This window comes from Hemitrygon akajei, chromosome 9 (assembly GCF_048418815.1).
Source record: "Hemitrygon akajei chromosome 9, sHemAka1.3, whole genome shotgun sequence".
NCBI classification, from domain to species: domain Eukaryota; kingdom Metazoa; phylum Chordata; class Chondrichthyes; order Myliobatiformes; family Dasyatidae; genus Hemitrygon; species Hemitrygon akajei.
The window spans coordinates 29,741,738-29,761,687 of NC_133132.1; the positions used below are offsets into that span (position 1 = coordinate 29,741,738).

At 42.8% G+C, this 19,950-nt stretch overlaps 1 protein-coding gene across 1 annotated transcript; it reads right to left on the reverse strand.

Moving 5' to 3' along the window:
- Positions 1–15,296: 15,296 nt before the first annotated feature.
- LOC140732736 (immunoglobulin lambda-1 light chain-like) lies at positions 15,297–19,726 on the reverse strand. Its single transcript, XM_073055407.1, has 3 exons — positions 19,611–19,726; positions 19,169–19,522; positions 15,297–15,824 (listed from the first exon to the last, which is right to left on the reverse strand). The coding sequence occupies exons 1-3, from the start codon at positions 19,657–19,659 to the stop codon at positions 15,502–15,504; spliced, it is 726 nt and encodes a 241-aa protein (XP_072911508.1). The 5' UTR covers positions 19,660–19,726; the 3' UTR covers positions 15,297–15,501.
- Positions 19,727–19,950: the final 224 nt, after the last annotated feature.

Here is a 19,950-nt window from a genome sequence, read left to right on the forward strand (position 1 = left end):
ATTTTTTACTGAGTTAAGTATTGTATGTAATTAGTTTTGCTACAACAAGTGTATGGGACATTGGAAAAAAAGTTGAATTTCCCCATGGGGATGAATAAAGTATCTATCTATCTATCTATCATTCAGCCATGGTGAAGCTGATAAGAATCAGAAGTCAAAGGCTTTCGGACAAGTCCTGTTCAGGGTTTTCGAAGCTGCTCCTGAAGAACTGTGGAAGACTGCGAAGTCACTGAAATATATATTCATGCAGATGTCTACTCACGAATGAATTGGATCTTGATTCAGGAAATGGGTGGGGCAACTACGTAAACGATGCTGAGGTCCAGAGGGTTGAGAAATTCAAGTTCAGTAGAGTGGACGTCACCAATAACCTACCCTGGTCCAACCACGTAAATGTCACGGCAAAGAGTGCTCATTGGCGCTCTATCTTTGACTCTCAGCAATTTTTATCGATGAATTGTGTCTGGATGCAGCACGGCTGGGTATGGTGTCTGCTCTGCTGGTAATTGAAATAAACTAAAGAGAGTTGCGCATAGAGCTCAGCACATCACGGAAGCCAACTCCTCTCCATGGATTCTGTGTACACTGTCGCTGCCTCGGCAAAGCAGCCAATATAGGCAAAGACGTCAACCATCGCGGACATTCTCTCTCCTCCCCCATCCCATCGGGCAGAAGATCCAAAAGCCTTAAAGACACTTACCACCATGCTGAAAGACAGTGTCTGTCTCGGTGTTATGTGACCTCTTAATGTTTACCTACTGTGATCAGATAGACTCTTGACCTGACAATCTACGTCGTTATGCCCTTGCACCTTACTGCCTACCTGTCCTGCACTTTCTCTGTAACTGTAACACTTTATTCTGCTCGCTTGTGCTATCTCAATGCACTGATGAACTGATCTGCATGAATGACCTGTAAAACAGTTTGTTCTCTGCACCTCGGTACATGGGACAACAATTAAGCAATTTGAAAATTTACCAATTTACTGATTCACAGGTTCACTGTCACTGACATTTGCCACATTTCCACACAGCCCCAAACTCCAACCCCCACATACAATTTCACAGGGGGCATATAAACCATCAATGTATCAAAATGGGAAAAAGCGGCTGAAGTACTGTAGGTTTGAGGTTGCCATAGGCGGGAATAGCTCAGGGGAAAGGGCTGCATCTGACCAGAAATACGAAGCGATTAGTAGATAACAGGCGAACAGAAAGACGAGTTTACAACGAATTGATAATTGCGACTAAACAGAAATATTATAAGGAAAACTGAGAAGGAATTTGAGTTGAGTCTCTGAGGCGTATCCACTTGTTATTTACCAAATATAACTCGGAAATTCACCCTCATGTTTCTGCTATTCTGCACCCTCGTCTCGGAAGTGGAAAGTATCATCAATATTGTGTTAAACTGTTCGGGTAAAAGTTTTCCCGTGTTACACGGTATACTCTGATAACGTCAATGTAAAACGCCGTGATGATTAATTGTCACAATGCATTTAAAGTGTTGGCTGCACGGATGAGCTGAAGCGCTTGTGATGGCGGACAGACAATGCAACTGTTTGGCGTTTCACTCAGGGTGGCGGGAACGAAGGGAGTTCTGTAGTGATACATGATGCTTGGAATATCGTTGGAAAATGTTTCAGATTTTCAGCGGAAGTTTCTCCTTTGCAGTGTTTCAGTGAGACTCAATAATACGCCGTTGGTCTTAGGCTGATTTGTTTCTGTTTTTCTATGAAGTTGAGACTGGGAGGTTTGCTAAGGCTACTGGGGAGAGTTTAAACTATTGTTGTTGTGGGGTGGGAACCGAACTGAAGAGGTTGGGGAAGAGGAGGTTAGCTCACAAATAGAGAAAGCTTGTAGACAGTGCCAGAGGGAGGTTAGGCAGGTGATAGAGAAAGGAAGCGCTCAGACCGAAGGCTTGAGATGTGTCTATTTTAACGCAAGGAGTGTTGTGAACAAAGCGGATGAGCTTAGAGCGTGGATCAGTACTTGCAGATACGACGTAGTGGGCATTGCAGAGTCGTGGATGGCTCAGGGACAGGATTGGTTACTTCAAGTGCCGGATGTTTCAGCAAGGACAGGGAGGGAGGCAAAAGAGGTGGGTGCGTGGCACTGTTGATCAGAGATAGTGTCACAGCTGCAGAAAAGGTGGACGCCATGGAGGGATTGTCTACGGAGTCTCTGTGGGTGGACGTTAGGAACAGGAAGGGATCAATAACTTTACTGGTTATGTTTATAGGCCGCCTAATAGTAATAGGGATATCGAGGAGCAGATAGGGAAACAGATCCTGAGAAGGTGTAATAATAACAGAGTTGTCGTGATGGGAGATTTTAATTTCCCAAATATTGATTGGCATCTCCCTAGAGCGAGGGGTTTAGATGGGGTGGAGTTTGTTCTGTGTGTTCAGGAAGGTTTATTGACACAGTATGTAGATAAGCCTAGAAGAGGAGAGGCTGTACTTGATTTGGTATTGGGAAATTAACCTGGTCAGGTGTCAGATCTCTCAGTGGGAGAGCATTTTGGAGATAGTGATCATAATTCTACCTCCTTTACAATAGCATTGGAGAGAGATAGGAACAGACACGTTAGAATAGCGTTTAATTGGAGTAAGGGAATTATGAGGCTATAAGGCAGGAAATGGGAGTCTTGAATTGGAAACAGATGTTCTCAGGGAAATGTACGGAAGAAATGTGGCAAATATTCAGGGGATATTTGTGTAGAGCTCTATGTAGGTACGTTTCAATGAGACAGGGAAGTTATGGTAGGGTACAGGAACCGTGGTGTACAAAGCCTTCAATAAATCTAGTCAAGAAAAGAAAAGCTTACAAACGTTTCAGAGAGCTCGGTAAACTTCGAGATCTAGAAGAATATAAGGCTACTAGAAAAGAGCTTAAGATGGAAATTAGGAGAGCCAGAAGGGGCCATGAGAACGCCTTGGTGGCAGAATTAAGGAAAACCCCAAGGCATTCTACAAATATGTGAAGAGCAAGAGGATAAGATGTGAAAGAATAGAAACTATCAAATGTGACGGTGAGAAAGTGTGTTTGGAACCGAAGGTACTTAATGAATAATTTACTTCAGTATTCACTATAGAAAAGGATCTTAGTGATTGTAGTGATGCCTTGCAGCGGACTGAAAAGCTTGAGCAGGTAGCTATTAAGAAAGAGGATGTGCTGGAGGTTTTGGAAAGCATCGAGTTGGATAAGACGCCGGGACCGGACGAAATGTACCCCAGACTACTTTGGGAGGCGAAGGAGGAGATTGCTGAGCTTCTGGCGATGATCTTTGCATCATCAACGGGGACGGGAGAGGTTTCGGAGGATTGTAGGGTTGCGAATGTTGTTCCTTTATTCAAGAAAGGGAGTAAAGATAGCCCAGGATATTATAGACCAGTGAGTCTTACCTCAGTGGTTGGTAAGTTGGTGGAGAAGATCCTGAGAGGCAGGTGCTGTGGATAGTGTGGAGGGCTGTCAGAGGTTACAGCGGGACATAAATAAGATGAAAACCTAGGCTGAGAAGTGGCAGATGGAGTTCAACCCAGATAAGTGTGAAGTGCTTCATTTTGGTAGGTCAAATATGATGGCAGAATATAGTATTAATGGTAAGACTCTTGGCAGTGTGGAGTATCAGACGGATCCTGGGGTCCTGGGGTCCGAGTCCATAGGACGCTCAAAGCAGCTGCACAGGTTGACTCTGTGGTTAAGAGGGCGTATGGTGTATTGGCATTCATCAATCGTTGAATTGAATTGACGAGCCGAGAGGTAATGTTGCAGCTACATAGGACTCTATTCAGACCCCACTTGGAGTACTGTGCTCAGTTCTGGTCGCCTCATTACAGGAAGGATGTGGAAGCCATAGAAAGGGTGCAGAGGAGATTTACAAGGATGTTGCCTGGATTGGGGAGCATGACTTATGAGAATAGGTTGAGTGAACTCGGCCTTTTCTCCTTGGAGCGACGGATGATGACAAGTGACCTGATAGAGGTGTATAAGATGATGCGAGGCATTGATCATGTGGATAGTCAGAGGCTTTTTCCCAGGACTGAAATGGTTGCCACAAGTGGACAGAGGTTTAAGGTGCTGAGGAGTAGTACAGAGGAGATGTCAGGGGTAAGTCTTTTACTCAGAAAGTGGTGAGTAGGTGGAATGGGCTGCCGGCAACGGTGGTTAAGGCGGATACGACAGGGTCTTCTAATAAACTTTTAGATAGGTACATGGAGCTTAGTAAGATAGAGGGTTATTGGTAAGCCTAGTAATTTCTAAGGTAGAAACGTGTTCGACACAACTTTCTTGGGCGAAGGGACCGTATTGTGCTGTAGGTTTTCTATGTTTCTATGCAAATTTTATTTAAAACATAGACAGCAGGAAAGGATTCCAAGTCCAAAGCCAAATGTCTGTTGCAATAATTATCGCCCATGTTCTCTCGGTAATATTTCCCGATACTTACATGATGTCAGATTGAAAAAGATAACATTCATTCTGGAGTAATGACTCCAATGAACCAAGTTTGGGAAATTGATGCAGAGCACAGTCGTTGTTATTCTATGAGTTTAGGGCCCGGTTCCTTCTTTCTCACAAGCAAGTATAGGTATCAAGTGATGCAACATTTCCACCTACTGGCGTAAATGACACACGAACCAATATAATGTTACATTCACTATGTGCTACACTGTAGACACCTGAATATAGAGACCATTTGCGATTTTGAATGGTCAATTCTCTTGACGCAAGTATAGAATCACCTGGCATTGAGGGTGACTGGGGCCAGGAATCAAATGGACCTTCATGAAAATAAAACCTGCTTGTTCAGTACTATCCTTCTGACATGTCACACTTAGGATACGAAGTAGGCCCCTCGCCCTCCTGCCTGATCTTCCGATAAATAGAATTGCGACTGAATCCAATGGAATCTCCGCCTCTAATTCCTTCTTCGTGTCCTTTGGTTGGCGCAAGAACACGTTATTCTAAAATATTCCAAAATATTTAACGAGCACCTCACAACCCATTCGTTTATTTTGAAGTATAATTCCCAATAATCATGAACGCGCAATTATGGCAAACAACCTTTGTTTCGTCGGATGCACATTGCCCTAATTTCTTGCCTGGATTCATATACCAGAGGAGAATTTTGCTTTATTATTTTTCAGACCACCTCTTCCTCTCCGTGCCCTGAAAATAGGCCATCCACCTTCATTTCTTTGTGTTCAGCATTCACTATGAACGAATCCTTGTGCATTTTCTCATCTTCCCGTCCTTCCTGAATGTGACGTTACCTTTAAAATTCTAGTCCCAATCCAAATAGTCCAGTAGGCATACCTCGGTAATATCTGTCGGTCAATGCTTATTCACTTTCAGATAGCTGCTGTTTGTGAAATGTTCTGTACTCTTTCATATACAGTCAGTGGTCATTCTATTCGAGTTTAAGAGAATGATACTAAAGCAAACAAAAAAAAATTAAAGAGCGAGCTCTAAGGAGAATGGCCAAACTGGATGAAGCTGACAGGAAGGCGACAGTAGCTCAATTAACCACGCGTTACACCAGTTCTGTGCCGAAGAGCATCTCTGAACGCACAACACGTCGAACCTCGAAGTGAATAGGCTGTAGGAGGAGAAGACCACGAACATAAACTCATGAGGCACTTTATTGGGTGAAAATCGCAGGGAACCCACAATTTCTAAGATACTCAGCCACCCCGTCTGGCACAAACACTCATTCCACGTTCAAAATAATTTAGATCACTTTTCATCCACTTTCGGATGTTTGGTCCGAACAACACCTGCTGCTCTTGTCTGCATGTTCATTAAGCTTCTGCTATATGACTGACTGATTAGATATTTGCATTGAGGAACCTGCAGGCGTACCTAATAAAGTGACCACTAATGCTAGCTCTTTGGATTTTTTAAGACAACGCTTGGTTATTGTGTGGCATGGTCCAATTAGACGTATGAAAGAATGTAGATTGTGCATTACTGGTATGGACAGAGGTTATAAGGTAACAGATCAACGAATTGGAGGCTTGTCACGTAGTAGCCAATTAATACAAACAATAGTGTAAGCATCGGCACAGACTAGAAGGGCCGAGGTGGCCTGTTTCCGTGCTGTAATTGTGGCAGCTGGAGTCCAACCCAGATAAATGTGAAGTGGTTCATTTTGGTAGGTCAAATGTGATGGCAGAATATAGTATTAATGTTAATACTCTTGGCAGTGTGGAGTATCAGAGGGATCTTGGGGTCCGAGTTCAAAGGATGCTCAAAGCAGTTGCTCATGCTCAAAGCAGTTGAGACTTCTATGATTTCCAGATTGTAAGCTTTTGAAAACACCTACTAATTCCGCCTCTCATCTATGCACTCTGTCATCTGATCAACTTTCATTGCAGTTCCATTGGCATGGTGATTGGACGCCTCTCTATTTTGGCTATTCGTTAAGAAAGATTTTCTCCTTTTATCATTTAATCTTTATTCTTTTCCCCGTGACTTTTCATGGATAGTTAAATGTCAAAATAAAAGCACCTGTCATCATAGCGCAATGCCGGCAGGGAAGAAAAATTTTCACTGATTCTGAACGAAGTGTGGAAAATTATTTGCATCGTATGATATTATGTTGCCCGTTCTAGTTAAACAAGAATGACGAATTTCTTACTTTCCTGAGAGATAACGACTAGAGTGTTTTGGTAAGTACATAAACAAAACAAAAGACAGACCTCGCTCTAAACATTCCATTTAAGGTGATATTAGTATGAATTTGCAGCAATGAGACTAATGCCGAAGTGAGAAGAGAAGACGAACGCTCGGTTTAAAACTGTCGAATGATGGTGCATACTTTGAGTAAGGCGATAAAGGATTCCCGCCTAACAACGGATGTTTTGAGTTCTTCGCACCTGTGTAGGAAGTCTTAGAGCATTGGGCACCAAATTTTCTAAATAGTCTTTATTTGTGAATAGTTCTCTTAACGAGACTCGTTAAACCCTTGCGTTTTCTGTTTAAACTTATTAAAGTTTATTTTGATTGACATGGTGTTTCCGGGTACTGTAATTATTTAAGCAGTCTTCCAATTATTGATTTCGCTGGCCCTAGCTTTCAGAATGTTAGTTCTCTCGGTGTCGCTTTGCCGAGCCGCCGATTGTCAGTTGGAACTCTTATGAATAAAGCAAGATCGCTGACTCCATTTGGCAGCCTGTTTTTTCTCGGCACTTGCGTTCACTCTGCACGGTGACTAAAAAAACGCAGCGATATAAGGGTCCAATGGAACTTGTAAAGTGGCGTCCGGAGTTCCTTCGGTTTCCGACTGTCTCGAGCCTTCATTCCGAGTTTATGGAGACCAAATTCCGAGTCCACGTTTAGAGCTTGCCTAGACCACATTAAGGGCTTTTATCAAGAATGTTAGTGTTGTTAAAGGTTCCTGGGTCTGCCATGGCCCTCCAGGCTTCCGAGGACTATTCGATTTTCCCGAGATTTATTCTATATTCCCCAGATTTATTTCATGTTTCCCAAATTTATTCAATGTCTATCTCGAGATGACCAGTCCTGTCTCGGGAACCCCAAGAGTATCTCGAGTTCGTCAGGTCTGTCTCCAGTTTATCTGGTCTATCTCGAGACGACCAACCTTGTTGGGAGATGAATCGCCTGTCTCGGATTCCCCAGATCTGTCTGTCTCGTGTTCAGACGTGATACTCTCGGGTTCCCCAAGACGTAAGGTGCCGGACTTATTGTCATGAGCCCTTCGAGCCTTAGAGCTTCAGACTACAAGGTTTATGAAGCATACGTATTGTTATTAAGGACTACTAGATTTTAGTCAAGTGCCATAACTCTGATGAACTCCAATCGATAGAAGTCGAGCCTATGCACAGTTTCTCCTAGGATACCGAACCACCAACGAAATCGTTCTTGTAAGCTTCCTCTGAACTTCTAACACATTTAGATAATTTTTAAGTAAGAAGAATTCAGTACACAGTCCACATTTGTTTCTTTATTGCCCTGTCACATGAAGCATAACACCCCCAAATTTTGCACATAATTCCCTTAACATGTTCCCAGCCTTTTTAGTTACTTGCACCTGAATAATAACATTTTGTGAATTACATACTACCGTGATCTAAATGCCCTTACCCCTCTTCAACTTGGAAGGTTACAATCTCCAAATGTTTGGAAAATATGCTGTTGAAGCATTTTTCATGCCAGCTCAGTCACTCTATTTCCCTCTTTTCCTCTTTTTTCCTCTTTTTCCTCTTTTTGCTTTGCCGGATCTTAGCTCACCCACTAGATTATCAATATCCCTCCCTAGCCTTTTGACTTTCTCTTCACAATGTAATTACCTATTTGTGTTTTTGTCATCAGCCAAGTGGAAGGACCTGAATTGTTTCACAGATTGTGAGATATATCATTCCAGAGACTCGGCCATTAATGTCTGAACTTCATTTTTTGTCAGTCAATCAATTTTCTATCCATGACAACATTTTATCACTTATTATTCTGCCCTCGTTCAAGGCAGATTCAAATATTGAATGAAATTCCTTCGACTTCTAACAAGTGCTTTCAACGAATGAATGAATATACAAGCGATTATATAATGGTCCATCCGATGAAGACAGGCAATGGATTAGCAACGCCGAAACGATTAATCAACATCAGCTGTGACCGAACAATTAACCAATGAAATCTAGTAATAAATAGCAATCTAGATCAGGGAAGATATTACACCTCTACCATAAAGGTTTATTTTGCACGTTAGCCATTGATGTGACTCTTATCAAAGTTTCAGCGCAGGAGTGCGCGGAAATGACATGTCTGAAGAAGTTACAACAGGAGAATCCTCGTCTGCTAAAACGTAGAGATACTGCGCATTCCAAGACTCTTAATCAAACTACGGCCTGTGTCTCTATGAAACAATTAGCGCGCACCCGTGTTGCTCGAAAATCAAGAAAGATATTGGAAAACCATGAGGTGAAGAACAATGATAACATGTATTTGCCTTTTTATTCTTGGGGGAACCATTCGCATTCCCGAAATAGGAAGGGTTGCAGTCACTCTATTGAGTCCTTACGAAGGGTCTCGGCCCGAAACGTTGACTGCTCATTTCAACGGATGTTGCCCGACCTGCTGAGTCCATTCAGCCTGTTTGTATGTGTTGATTTGTCCACAGCATTTGCAGTATACTTTGTGTGTACTCTATTGGGAGTATTGTACAGCGCACACCTCTCAACAGGAACATCGAAGAGTAGGTCGGCAGGTCGATTTTGGAAAGCTGTGAGGGCTTACTTCCCTCACAGGAAAATATCCACTCACAGGAGACCTGGCCCACGCCCAGGTTTACGGCTGCACAGGTGGAAGGTCAACTGAGGAAGATCTGTACCAGCAAGGCGGCTGGACCGGATGGAGTTTCCCCACGATTACTGAGGGCCTGTGCAACTGAACTGGGAGAACCACTACAGCGCATCTTCAACATGAGTCTAGATCAGAGAAGAGTACCCAGACAGTGGAAAACATCTTGTATTGTCCCGGTACCAAAGAAACCACAACCAAAGGAGTTGAATGACTTCAGACCTGTTGCCTTGACGTCGCACGTGATGAAGACCATGGAGCGGCTGATAATACAGAATCTGAGGCCACAAACCAGGCACGCCCGGGATCCGCTTCAGTTTGCATATAAGGAGAAGGTGGGAGTGGAGGATGCTATCACGTATTTGCTGCACAAATCACTCTCTCACCTAGATGGGGTCAGTTGTGCTGTGAGGATTACATTCCTTGACTTCTCTAGTGCCTTTAACACCATCCAGCCCAAGATCTTAAAGCACAAACTAACGGAGATGGGAGTAGACTCTCACATGGTGGATTGGATAGTGGACTACTTGACAGATAGACCTCAGTATGTGCGGTTGGGAGACTGTAGGTCTGACACAGTGGTCAGCAGCACAGGAGCGCCACAGGGAACCGTACTCTCTCCGGTCCTGTTCACCCTGTACACATCTGACTTCCAATATAACTCGGAGTCCTGCCATGTGCAGAAGTTCGCTGATGACACGGCCATAGTGGGGTGTGTCAGGAATGGACAGGAGGAGGAGTATAGGAAACTGATACAGGACTTTGTGATATGGTGCAACTCAAACTACCTGCGTCTCAATGTCACCAAGACCAAGGAGATGGTGGTGGACTTTAGGAGATCTAGGCCTCATATGGAGCCAGTGATCATTAATGGAGAATGTGTGGAGCAGGTTAAGACCTACAAGTATCTGGGAGTACAGTTGGACGAGAAGCTAGACTGGACTGCCAACACAGATGCCTTGTGCAGGAAGGCACAGAGTCGACTGTACTTCCTTAGAAGGTTGGCGTCATTCAATGTCTGCAGTGAGATGCTGATGATGTTCTATAGGTCAGTTGTTGAGAGCGCCCTCTTCTTTGTGGTGGCGTGTTGGGGAGGAAGCATTAAGAAGAAGGACGCCTCACGTCTTAATAAGCTGATAAGGAAGGCGGGCTCTGTCGTGGGCAAAGTACTGGAGAGTTTATCATCGGTAGCTGAGCGAAGGGCGCTGAGTAGGCTACGGTCAATTATGGAAAACCCTGAACATCCTCTACATAGCACCATCCAGAGACAGAGAAGCAGTTTCAGCGACAGGTTACTGTCGATGCAATGCTCCTCAGACAGGATGAAGAGGTCAATACTCCCCAATGCCATTAGGCTTTACAATTCAACTGCCAGGACTTAAGAACTTTTTTAAAGCTATTATTAATGCTTTTTGAGTTAGTGATTTAGATGCATATCATATTATTACTGAGTTAAGTATTGTATGTAATGAGTTTTTGCTACAACAAGTGTATGGGACATTGGAAAAAATGTTGAATTTCCCCATGGGGATGAATAAAGTATCTATCTATCTATCTATCTATCTATCTATCTAAAACACGTATTTCCCTAATAATGATCGGCATATCTTACATGCAAAAGAATTTAGACAGAGCAGAATTTGTTAGGTCTGTTAATTAAGGGTTTTTGAATATGAGGACAGGCAAACTAGAAGAGAGGCCTTACTGGATCGAGTGCTAGCCAATGGAAGAGGCCAGGTTTCAGATTGCTCGTGGGTGATCACAACTCTCGAATTTACCAATCCCTTGGAGAGGGATAAGAGCAGATAGTTTTGAAGGTGAGGGAATTATGATGCTATAATACATGAGCTTGTGAGCAGAAATTGGGAATTAATATTATCAGGGAAATGAACAAGGAAATGTGAATGTTGTGTAGGGAACACTAGTGGGGTTCTGGGTAGCATCTTCCAGTAGAACATGGATGGTAGGGAGAAGAAAGCATGGTTGACAAGAGATGTGAAGCATCCCACCCAGAGGATAAAAGAAGTTGACTAAAGGTTTTTGAAGGAAAGATTAGATAGAACTCTTGAGTGTTACGAAGCAGCCAGGAAGGAGCTGAATAATGAATTTAAGAGAGCTAGAGGAGGGGAATGAGAAGAGCTTGGCGAGTAAGATTAAGGGAAACCTCAAGACGTTCTACACGTAGGTGAAGAACAGAAGGATGACTAGAGTGAGTAAAAGAAAATGAACTATGTGCTTGGAGTCGGAGGAGGTAGGGGAGTTCCTTAATGAATTAATGTCTTCAGTGTTCACCACTGAGAAGGACCTTGACTTGTGTGTGGCCAGCCTAAAACAGGCTGACATGCTAGAACATGTGATGTTAAGAAATACGATATTGCCGGACTTTTGAAAAACGACATAAAGCTCCGGGGCCGAATGGGGTATACCCTGGTTACTACGGGAAGCGAGGGAAGAGAATGTTCCCTCTTGGTGATAATCTTTTCGCTGTTATTATACACAGGAGGAGTAGCAGAAGGTTGGAGGGTCTCAAATATTATTACTTTGTTTTAGAAATGGGTTAGGGATAATCCTGGGAATTATAGACCGGAGCTTCATGTCAGTGGTGGTGAAACTTTGGAACTGATTCTTAAAGGCAGAATTTATGTGCATTTGCAGAAGCATAGCCTGATTACATACAGTACAGCTTTTTGAGGGGCAGTTCCTGTCTCACGAACCTGATTGACTTTTTCGAGAAAGTGACTATAGAAGTTAATAAAAGTAGAGCGTACATATATGTACATATACATAATATGACGTACATATCACGTTTGCTGTTGTGTGCTGGGACAGCAGGCTGAAGGTAGCAGACACCAACAGAATCAACAAACTCATTCGTAAGGCCAGTGAAGTTCGTGGGGGGGTGGTGGTGGTGTTGGAACTGGACTCTCTAACGGTGGTGTCTGAAAAGAGGATGCTGTCCAAGTTGCATGCCATCTTAGACAATGTCTCCCATCCACTCCATAATGTACTGGTTAGGGACAGGAGTACATTCAGCCAGAGACTCATTCCACCGAGATGCAACACTGAGCGTCATAGGAAGTCATTCCTGCCTGTGGCCATCAAACTTTACAACTCCTCCCTCGGAGTATCAGACACCACGAGCCAATAGGCTGGTCCTGGACTTATTTCCACTTGGCATAATTTATTTATTATTATTTAATTATTTATGGTTTTATATTGCTATATTTCTACACTATTCTTGGTTGGTGCGACTGTAACGAAACCCAATTTCCCACGGGATCAATAAAGTATGTCTGTCTGTCTGTCAGACGTCTGTACATGGATGTTAGTAAGGCGTTCCTATATTGTGTGCTGCTCTGGATACCTTCCTACTTTCAGCGAAGATGTCAACAAAATTGAAAGAGTACCGAGGAAATTTATAAGGATGATTTCTTGACCTGAGGACCTAAGTTATGAGGAAAGGTTGAAGAGGTTGGCACTTTCTTACTTGGAGCATAAGAGAATGAGTGGAGATTGGATAGAGATATGCAAAATGATGTGGGGAATAGATAGGGTAAATGTAAGCAGGCTTTTCACACTCGGGTTGGGTGAGACTAGAATTCAAGGTCAGGGGCTGAGGGTGAAAGGTGAAATGTTTAGGGGAAACATGAGGAGGAGCTTCTTCACAGAGAGTAGTGAGAGTGTGGAACGAGATGCCAGTGGAAGTAGTGCATGCGATTCGATTTCAATGTTTAATACAAGTTTTAAATATCAAAAGAATATGGATGGGAGGGGTATGGAGAGCTATGGTCTAAGGACAGGGCGATGGGACAGTTGACACAAGGCTGTTGGTGCTGTGGTTAAGATTGTCGTAGCTTACAATGGGATCATTGATGGGAAGCGTAGCTGGGCTGTCAAGTATCAGATGGCTTTCGATGCGGAAGAATGTGAAATAATGGACTTTGGAAGAGCGAAAACAAAGGCGGAGTACAAGGTTAAAGAGAAGATTCTTAGCAGTGTAGAGGACAAAGGGATCCTGGGGTCCACTCACATAGATCCCTCAAAAATAGCCGCGCAGGTCAATAGGGTTGTTTAGAAGGCATATAGACTGCATTAGTCGAGGGATCGAGTTTAAGGGCCGCCGGCTAATGTTGTATTTCCATAAAATTCTGGTTAGACCACACCTACATTGTGGTGTTTGATTCTGGTCAGAATAGGAAGCACGTGGAAGCTGTAGAGAGGGTTTAGAGGAGATTTACCATGATGCTGCTTGGATTAGAGAACATGTCTGATCAGGATAGGTTGAATGAACTAGGGCTTTTCGCTTTGGAATGAAGCCGGTTGAAAGACGACCTGACAGGGATGCATAAGATAAGAGGAGTAGATAGAAAGGATAACCAGTGCCTTTTGCCTAGGGTGGCAGTGGTATATTCGAGAGGGCAGACTTTTAAAGTGATTGGACGAAAATATAGAGGGTGTCAGAGGTATATTCTTTACAAAGAGTGTTATGTTCGTGGAATGTCTTGCCAGTGTGGTGGTAGAGGCAAATATATATCAGGGACATTTAAGAAGCTCTTAGGCCAATGGATGAATAAAAAACTGGAGGGCTCTGTGGAAGGGAATGGTTAGATTGATCTTGGATTAAGTTAAAATGTGGGCAAAAGATCGTGGGCCAAAAGGTCTGTGCTATGGTTAACGTTTCTGTATACGCTTTTAAATCATACCAACCGCGATCATTCATATCTTTCTCTGTATAGTTTGAAGTGAGCCACGCCCTTTGCCAAAATATCCCAGCGCAGTTCTGGTCATTTTATCGTCCTATCACAACACTGAATGGTCTGCCACACCAAGTACAACCGTGCACCTGCCGCGCAGTAACTGGAATGCCCCCGCGCACACAGACTTTCTGGTGCGATACTGGAATTTACTTTTATATAATGTGGTTTTAAAGTACTGCGCAGTTTACAGGCCGTGTAAAAATGTCCTGCACAGAGCAATGGTTGGTCTGTGCAGCTGTAAAGCCACAGGGTACTCCTTAGGCCTTCCATATTCAGAGAAGGGAAGTCCAACGGCTTCAGTCCAGAGTGACTGATGAAGACCACGTGATATTAATGTCCCCGTTTCAATAACCCATGTATAAATTTCAATGATTAGTTGCAAACTTGCTCTTGCTATTCTTTTCTTATCGAGATAATGCAACTTGTATAATCAATTAGAGTGACGTGAGTCCAATCCGTATTCTCATTCGCCTGAAAATGAGCTTTTACGTTATTTATTGGACATATTTATCTTATTTTTACGATACCGTTCTCTCGACCTCTATACTATGGCCACGGTGTTCCACATTACACACAGAAAGCTATCATTATATATATTGTACAAACTAATGTACAAATGTCGGTGCGATATCTTCAGTGCTTCACTGTTTTGAATCCCGAAATAGCTTTAGATAATCAACCACCGTCTCACTGTATTTACTAGAAATGCTTTGGACTACCATTTTCAATGTTTGTTAGGTATCGTAAGCCCAAATCACCTCGAATGAAACCTGTAGTTCTGAAGTACACTTGAGCAAGAATTTCGTTAGTTTGAACTCTAGTAAGTGCTATTCTGCTCTGCGCTGCTGCTTACACAGGGTACAGAAGCCCTTGTCTCCCCGAATATGACGAGCTGTAGAAAAACCATTTCCATGAAGAATACAATGCTAAAACTGGAAATCGAATATGCCTACGATGTTCAAATAAAGGCAGTATCAGTATTTCTTTTACTATGTATGTAAATTTCGCTGACAAGTAATTACACCATTTGTCCTGATGTAGTCATAGTGATTATGGTTTCTTCGGGAGGAAAACCTACCCAATAGCTAGCACAACGTGCAAGCGACGTTGTCAATTTTATTTCATCGAATGTCAAAGTTTGATCATCTTCACTATCTATGCAAACTGTTGAAAAATAATGCTCTTGTCGGACATATTGAACAAGGCAAAAACGCCACAGTAGATTGGGTAGATTTTAATTACTTCGGGATAAAATTACATGGATGATATTAATTTCAGAACGAATGCTATTTAAGAACGTCCAGTAGGACACAATACATGTTTTCTCCCGGTTGCGAAATGTGTCAGCTACAATCAAAAATTTAACATCTGTACATGAAATTCGTTTGTTTTATTTTAAAGAAACAGCGTCTAAACATTTTGTATTACATACAGCTGGATCGCGCGATGTTTGTTTGAAATGGGGTTGCCTGAGTCTCGTGTTTAACCACGCAGGAGTAAAGCTCGTGTGAGTTCCAGTCTGAGGCTGGCAGAGTCAGGTAACTGCTCGCACTGAACGTGTTGTCCGCGTCCTGCTGGATCCGGCTGGTTTCAACGCCATTCCTTCTCGTACTGCCGTCCACAGTCCACTCGATATTCACAGCGGCCGGATTAAACCCGCTCACTAAACACACCAGAGTGGCGGTGCCTTGTCCATGAACTTCTTCCGCAGACGGTCGGAGGACGGATACGGCGGGTTTTCGCGGACCTGTAAATAGAAAGAAGTGCAGGGAAATGAATTATTAATTGATATAAATTGGAATCAAACTTTCGTGACAGATTATTGGCATGTTCCATGATGTTAAACTCGTAAAGACATGAATCACAGAACCAATACGAAACCCTGAAAGAGATATGACAAAGCGCGTGGCAAAATTCCGAAATGTCGCAGCTATTCACGTAAAAAGCAAGAGATGAGGCAGTGGATTTGAGTGACATACTGTGCCTTTGTCTCTTCTCGGAGATGCCGCAATTCGCCGCAGTAAAGGAGGGATTGTGAATGGCTAAAAATCATGGAAGTATTTTAATGGGAGTAAATAATACCAGTTAAGGTTTTATACTTGGATTTTCTAGTTTTTAGTCCCTCAATTAATTCCGAAAGGGTTGTTTGGACCGGGGTGATACACAGTGAAGAAAAGCCCGATAACAACTCTCAGAGGTCTATGAAATCCAGAAGATGTGGATATCTGGGTCATTGTTTTTATAATCAGTTTTTCCATTAATTTGAAAAGTTGAACTCATTCACACAATAAGATATCAAGACTACAAAACAGAATTTATAAAGAAATCGTTTTACGGTAGTATCTCGTAGGAAAACGCAGCGACAAGGCACAAAGCTAAAGAGCGATTTTCCAGAGTTTCTGACCTCAGAGTTGTTATTCATGGAGAGATCACTTAGTACGGTAATGATCAGGTATCCAAAAGATAGATGCTCAGTGGCCTGCAGGTCTGGAGAGTTTGAAATGTAAACAAAACAGGTGGGCTGAGTGATAATTTGATATCAAAGCTGAGACATTTACACTGAAACGGTGCAGAAGGTCAAACACATTGGAGAGGCCGAGGTGGGCTCTGGGGTGGCGTCGTGCTGAAGGCAAATTGGATAGAAGTTAGAACGGAGCACCAGAATCTTAATGACTTCAGGTTAATAGGTATAGAACAAGAGGAGCTGAAGTAACGTGAAAAGATCAAGTTGAGGAAACAAAGATCGAAATTAAGCATTAATGGAAATTAAACGTAAGTGATAGCAGTTGCTATGACAAAGGAGAAGGAGCTTGGGAGGCTGAAAGATCTGAAGTTATATAAGTCGATAAACCAGATGGACTACACTCCAGGATTCTGAAGGCGGTAGCTGGATAGATTAGAAAGGCATTAGTAACAATCTTTCAAGAATGGGCCCATGGGTCCGCAGGACTGGAAACTCACAAATATTACTCCACATTCTGAGAAGAAATGGACGCAAAATGCAGGATATTATGGGCCAGTTAGCCTGACGTCAGTTAATTTCCTAGTAAACATGCTGATGTTTAATCGAAATTTAAATATATTGAGTTTGCTAGAATCCATTAGTAAGGACGAAATTTCTAGGTACTTGGTGGCATACGATAAAATCAGCCGTGATCAGCATGGTTCCCTTAAGGGGTAATTTAGTTGACAAATCTGTTGAGATTCCTTGAGAAAATACCAGGCAGGATAGACAAATAAGAGTCAGTGGATGTTATTGACTTGGATTTTCTGAAGACCATTGACAAAGTGTCACACATCAGGCTGCTGAACACGATAAGAGTACGTGGTATCACAGGCATAGATGGAGCATTGGCTGACTGGCAGGAGAAAAGCGTGAGGATAATCTTTTCTGGTTGGCTACCGGTGACTAGTGGTGTTCTGCAAGGATCGGTGTTGAGCCTGCTACGTTTCATGCTGGAAGGTAATGATCTGAACGACGGGATTTATGGATTAGTGGCCAGGTTTGCGGATGATGCAAAGACAGGTGGAGGAGTAGACAGTGTTGAGGCAGTAGGAGTCTGCAGAATGATCTTGACGGATTAGGTGAATGGGCAAAGATGTGACAGATGGAGTACAGTGTAGGAAATTGTATGCTCGTGGACAATGGTAGAAGGAATAAAGGTACAGACTTCTTCTAAACGGAGATCGAATTAAGAAGTCGGAGGCGCAAGGAGACTTGGAAGTCATCCTGCAGGTACACCTGTTCCTTGGGCAATTCCTAGGAAGCACTCGCTATCAGCACGAATACCAAGCATAGTATTTATTTCGAGATGAGTAGAATATAAAAGCAAGGATGTAATGCTAAGGTTTTAAAAGACAATAGCCAGAGCAGATTTAGAGTATTGTGAGTAGTTTTGGGGTCACATATCAAAGAAAGGATGTGCTGGCATTGGAGAGGGACCAGAGGAGGTTTTACAGTAAAGATCGCGACAATGAATGAGTTAAAGTATAAGGAGCATTTGATGGCCCTGGGCCTGTACACGCTGGATTTCAGAGGAATGGTGGGGGTTGGGTTGGGAGGGTGTGGAGGATGAAGTCTCATTTTAACCTACCGAATACTGAAAGAGCTAGATTGAGTGGAAGTGGGAGGATGCCCCCTTTAGTGCGAGAGAGTAGACCTGAGAGAAAATCCTTTGAATACAAGGATAGCCCTTTAGAACTGACATGAGGAGAATTTGATTTGTCCGTAAAGTAGTATTTATTCCCAAAGGATGCTGTGGAGACCAAGTCTTTGGGTAAATTTAAAACTGAGTTTTATAGTCTCTTGATTAGTAACGACGTCAAAGGTTATAGATAGAAGTCAGGAGAATGATCTTGAGAGAAAAATATACCAGCGATGATCTAATGACGGAGCAGATTCATGGGGTCGAATTCGCTAATTCTGTTCCTATATTTTACCGTCTTAAGGAAATAAAAATTCTCTATCGCAATTCGGTAACATTCACAGCTCGGCTCTGGTCCCCATTAAGCTTCAGGTTCAGGATAAATTGTATCGTCAGTCAACTGTTTACATGTACACGGTCAAACATAACAACGTTTTAGGAGACCAAGTTGCACAACACAATACACACAAAATAAAGTAATATTAGCAGAAATAAATTTTAAGAAACTAACAAAATATATTCCAGCCGATTGGCATTCAGATCATTTATACAATAATTTGTGGGCTCTAAACACGACTTCACCTCGGTTGTCTAATGCAAAACCTCACTGTTGTGAATATATTTTAATACATCTGTTCCCTGGGACACTTTTAAGATACACTCGGTAACAGCACGAAGCATCTATTCACGAAGCTATTTTAAAAATGTCATGGCAATGAACTCAGGTTGTTTTGCAGATACTTTTCTGCTAAATTAAGTAACCCTACCAAGCAAACAGGATGCATATGCGCTAGTTTTCTGCCTGCGGTATTGTAAAGATACAATGAGAGGCGGACTGTAAATCAGACCGAAGCATCAGGATTGATAATATTATTCCAAGGGTCAAACGAAAAAAGAAACCAAACAAAATCAAAAGGTGATTAGATCCCAACAAATATTTACTTACTGTTGAAATTCAGTTTGGTTCCTCTCCCAAAGGTGAATGTGTACGGGCTACTTTTATACTGGACACCACAGTAATAATCGGCGGCGTCCTCCCTTTGAGCGTTGGTGATGGTTAAATGCATTTGGTTGCTCGATGAGTCTGTGGAACCAGTGAATCGATCTGGAATTCCCGATCCTCTCGTGGAGCTATCATACAACACAAAAACTGGGGCTCTGCCTGGTTTCTGCATGTACCAGCTCGCGTAGTAGCTGCCGATGCTGCCCCCTGACATGGTACAGGTGATTTTCACGGTTCTACCCGGAGTCGCCGATACGGACGGAGACTGAGGAGTCAAAGTCATCTCCGCGTTTGCAGCTGGGGAAAGTAACAAATAATTATTAAAAACTCTTAAGTAAAAAACACGACATAAAGGACAGTATAAAGGAGTAAGTATTCTACTTACTGAACAAACAGGACACAAACGCCGCAAGAACCAGGACCCATTCAGCCATGGTGAAGCTGATAAGAATCAGAAGTCAAATGCTTTCGGACACAAGTCCTGTTCAGGGCTTTCGAAGCTGCTCCTTAAGAACTGTGGAAGACTGCAAAGCCACTGAAATATATATTCATCAGATCTCTACTCACGAATGCATTGGATCTTGATTTCAGGAAATGGGCGGGTCAACTATGTAAACGATGCTGAGATCGGGAGGGTTGAGAAATTCAAGTTCAGTGGAGTGGACGTCACCAACAACCTATCCTGGTCCAACCACGTAGATGTCACGGCAAAGTGCGCTAACCGG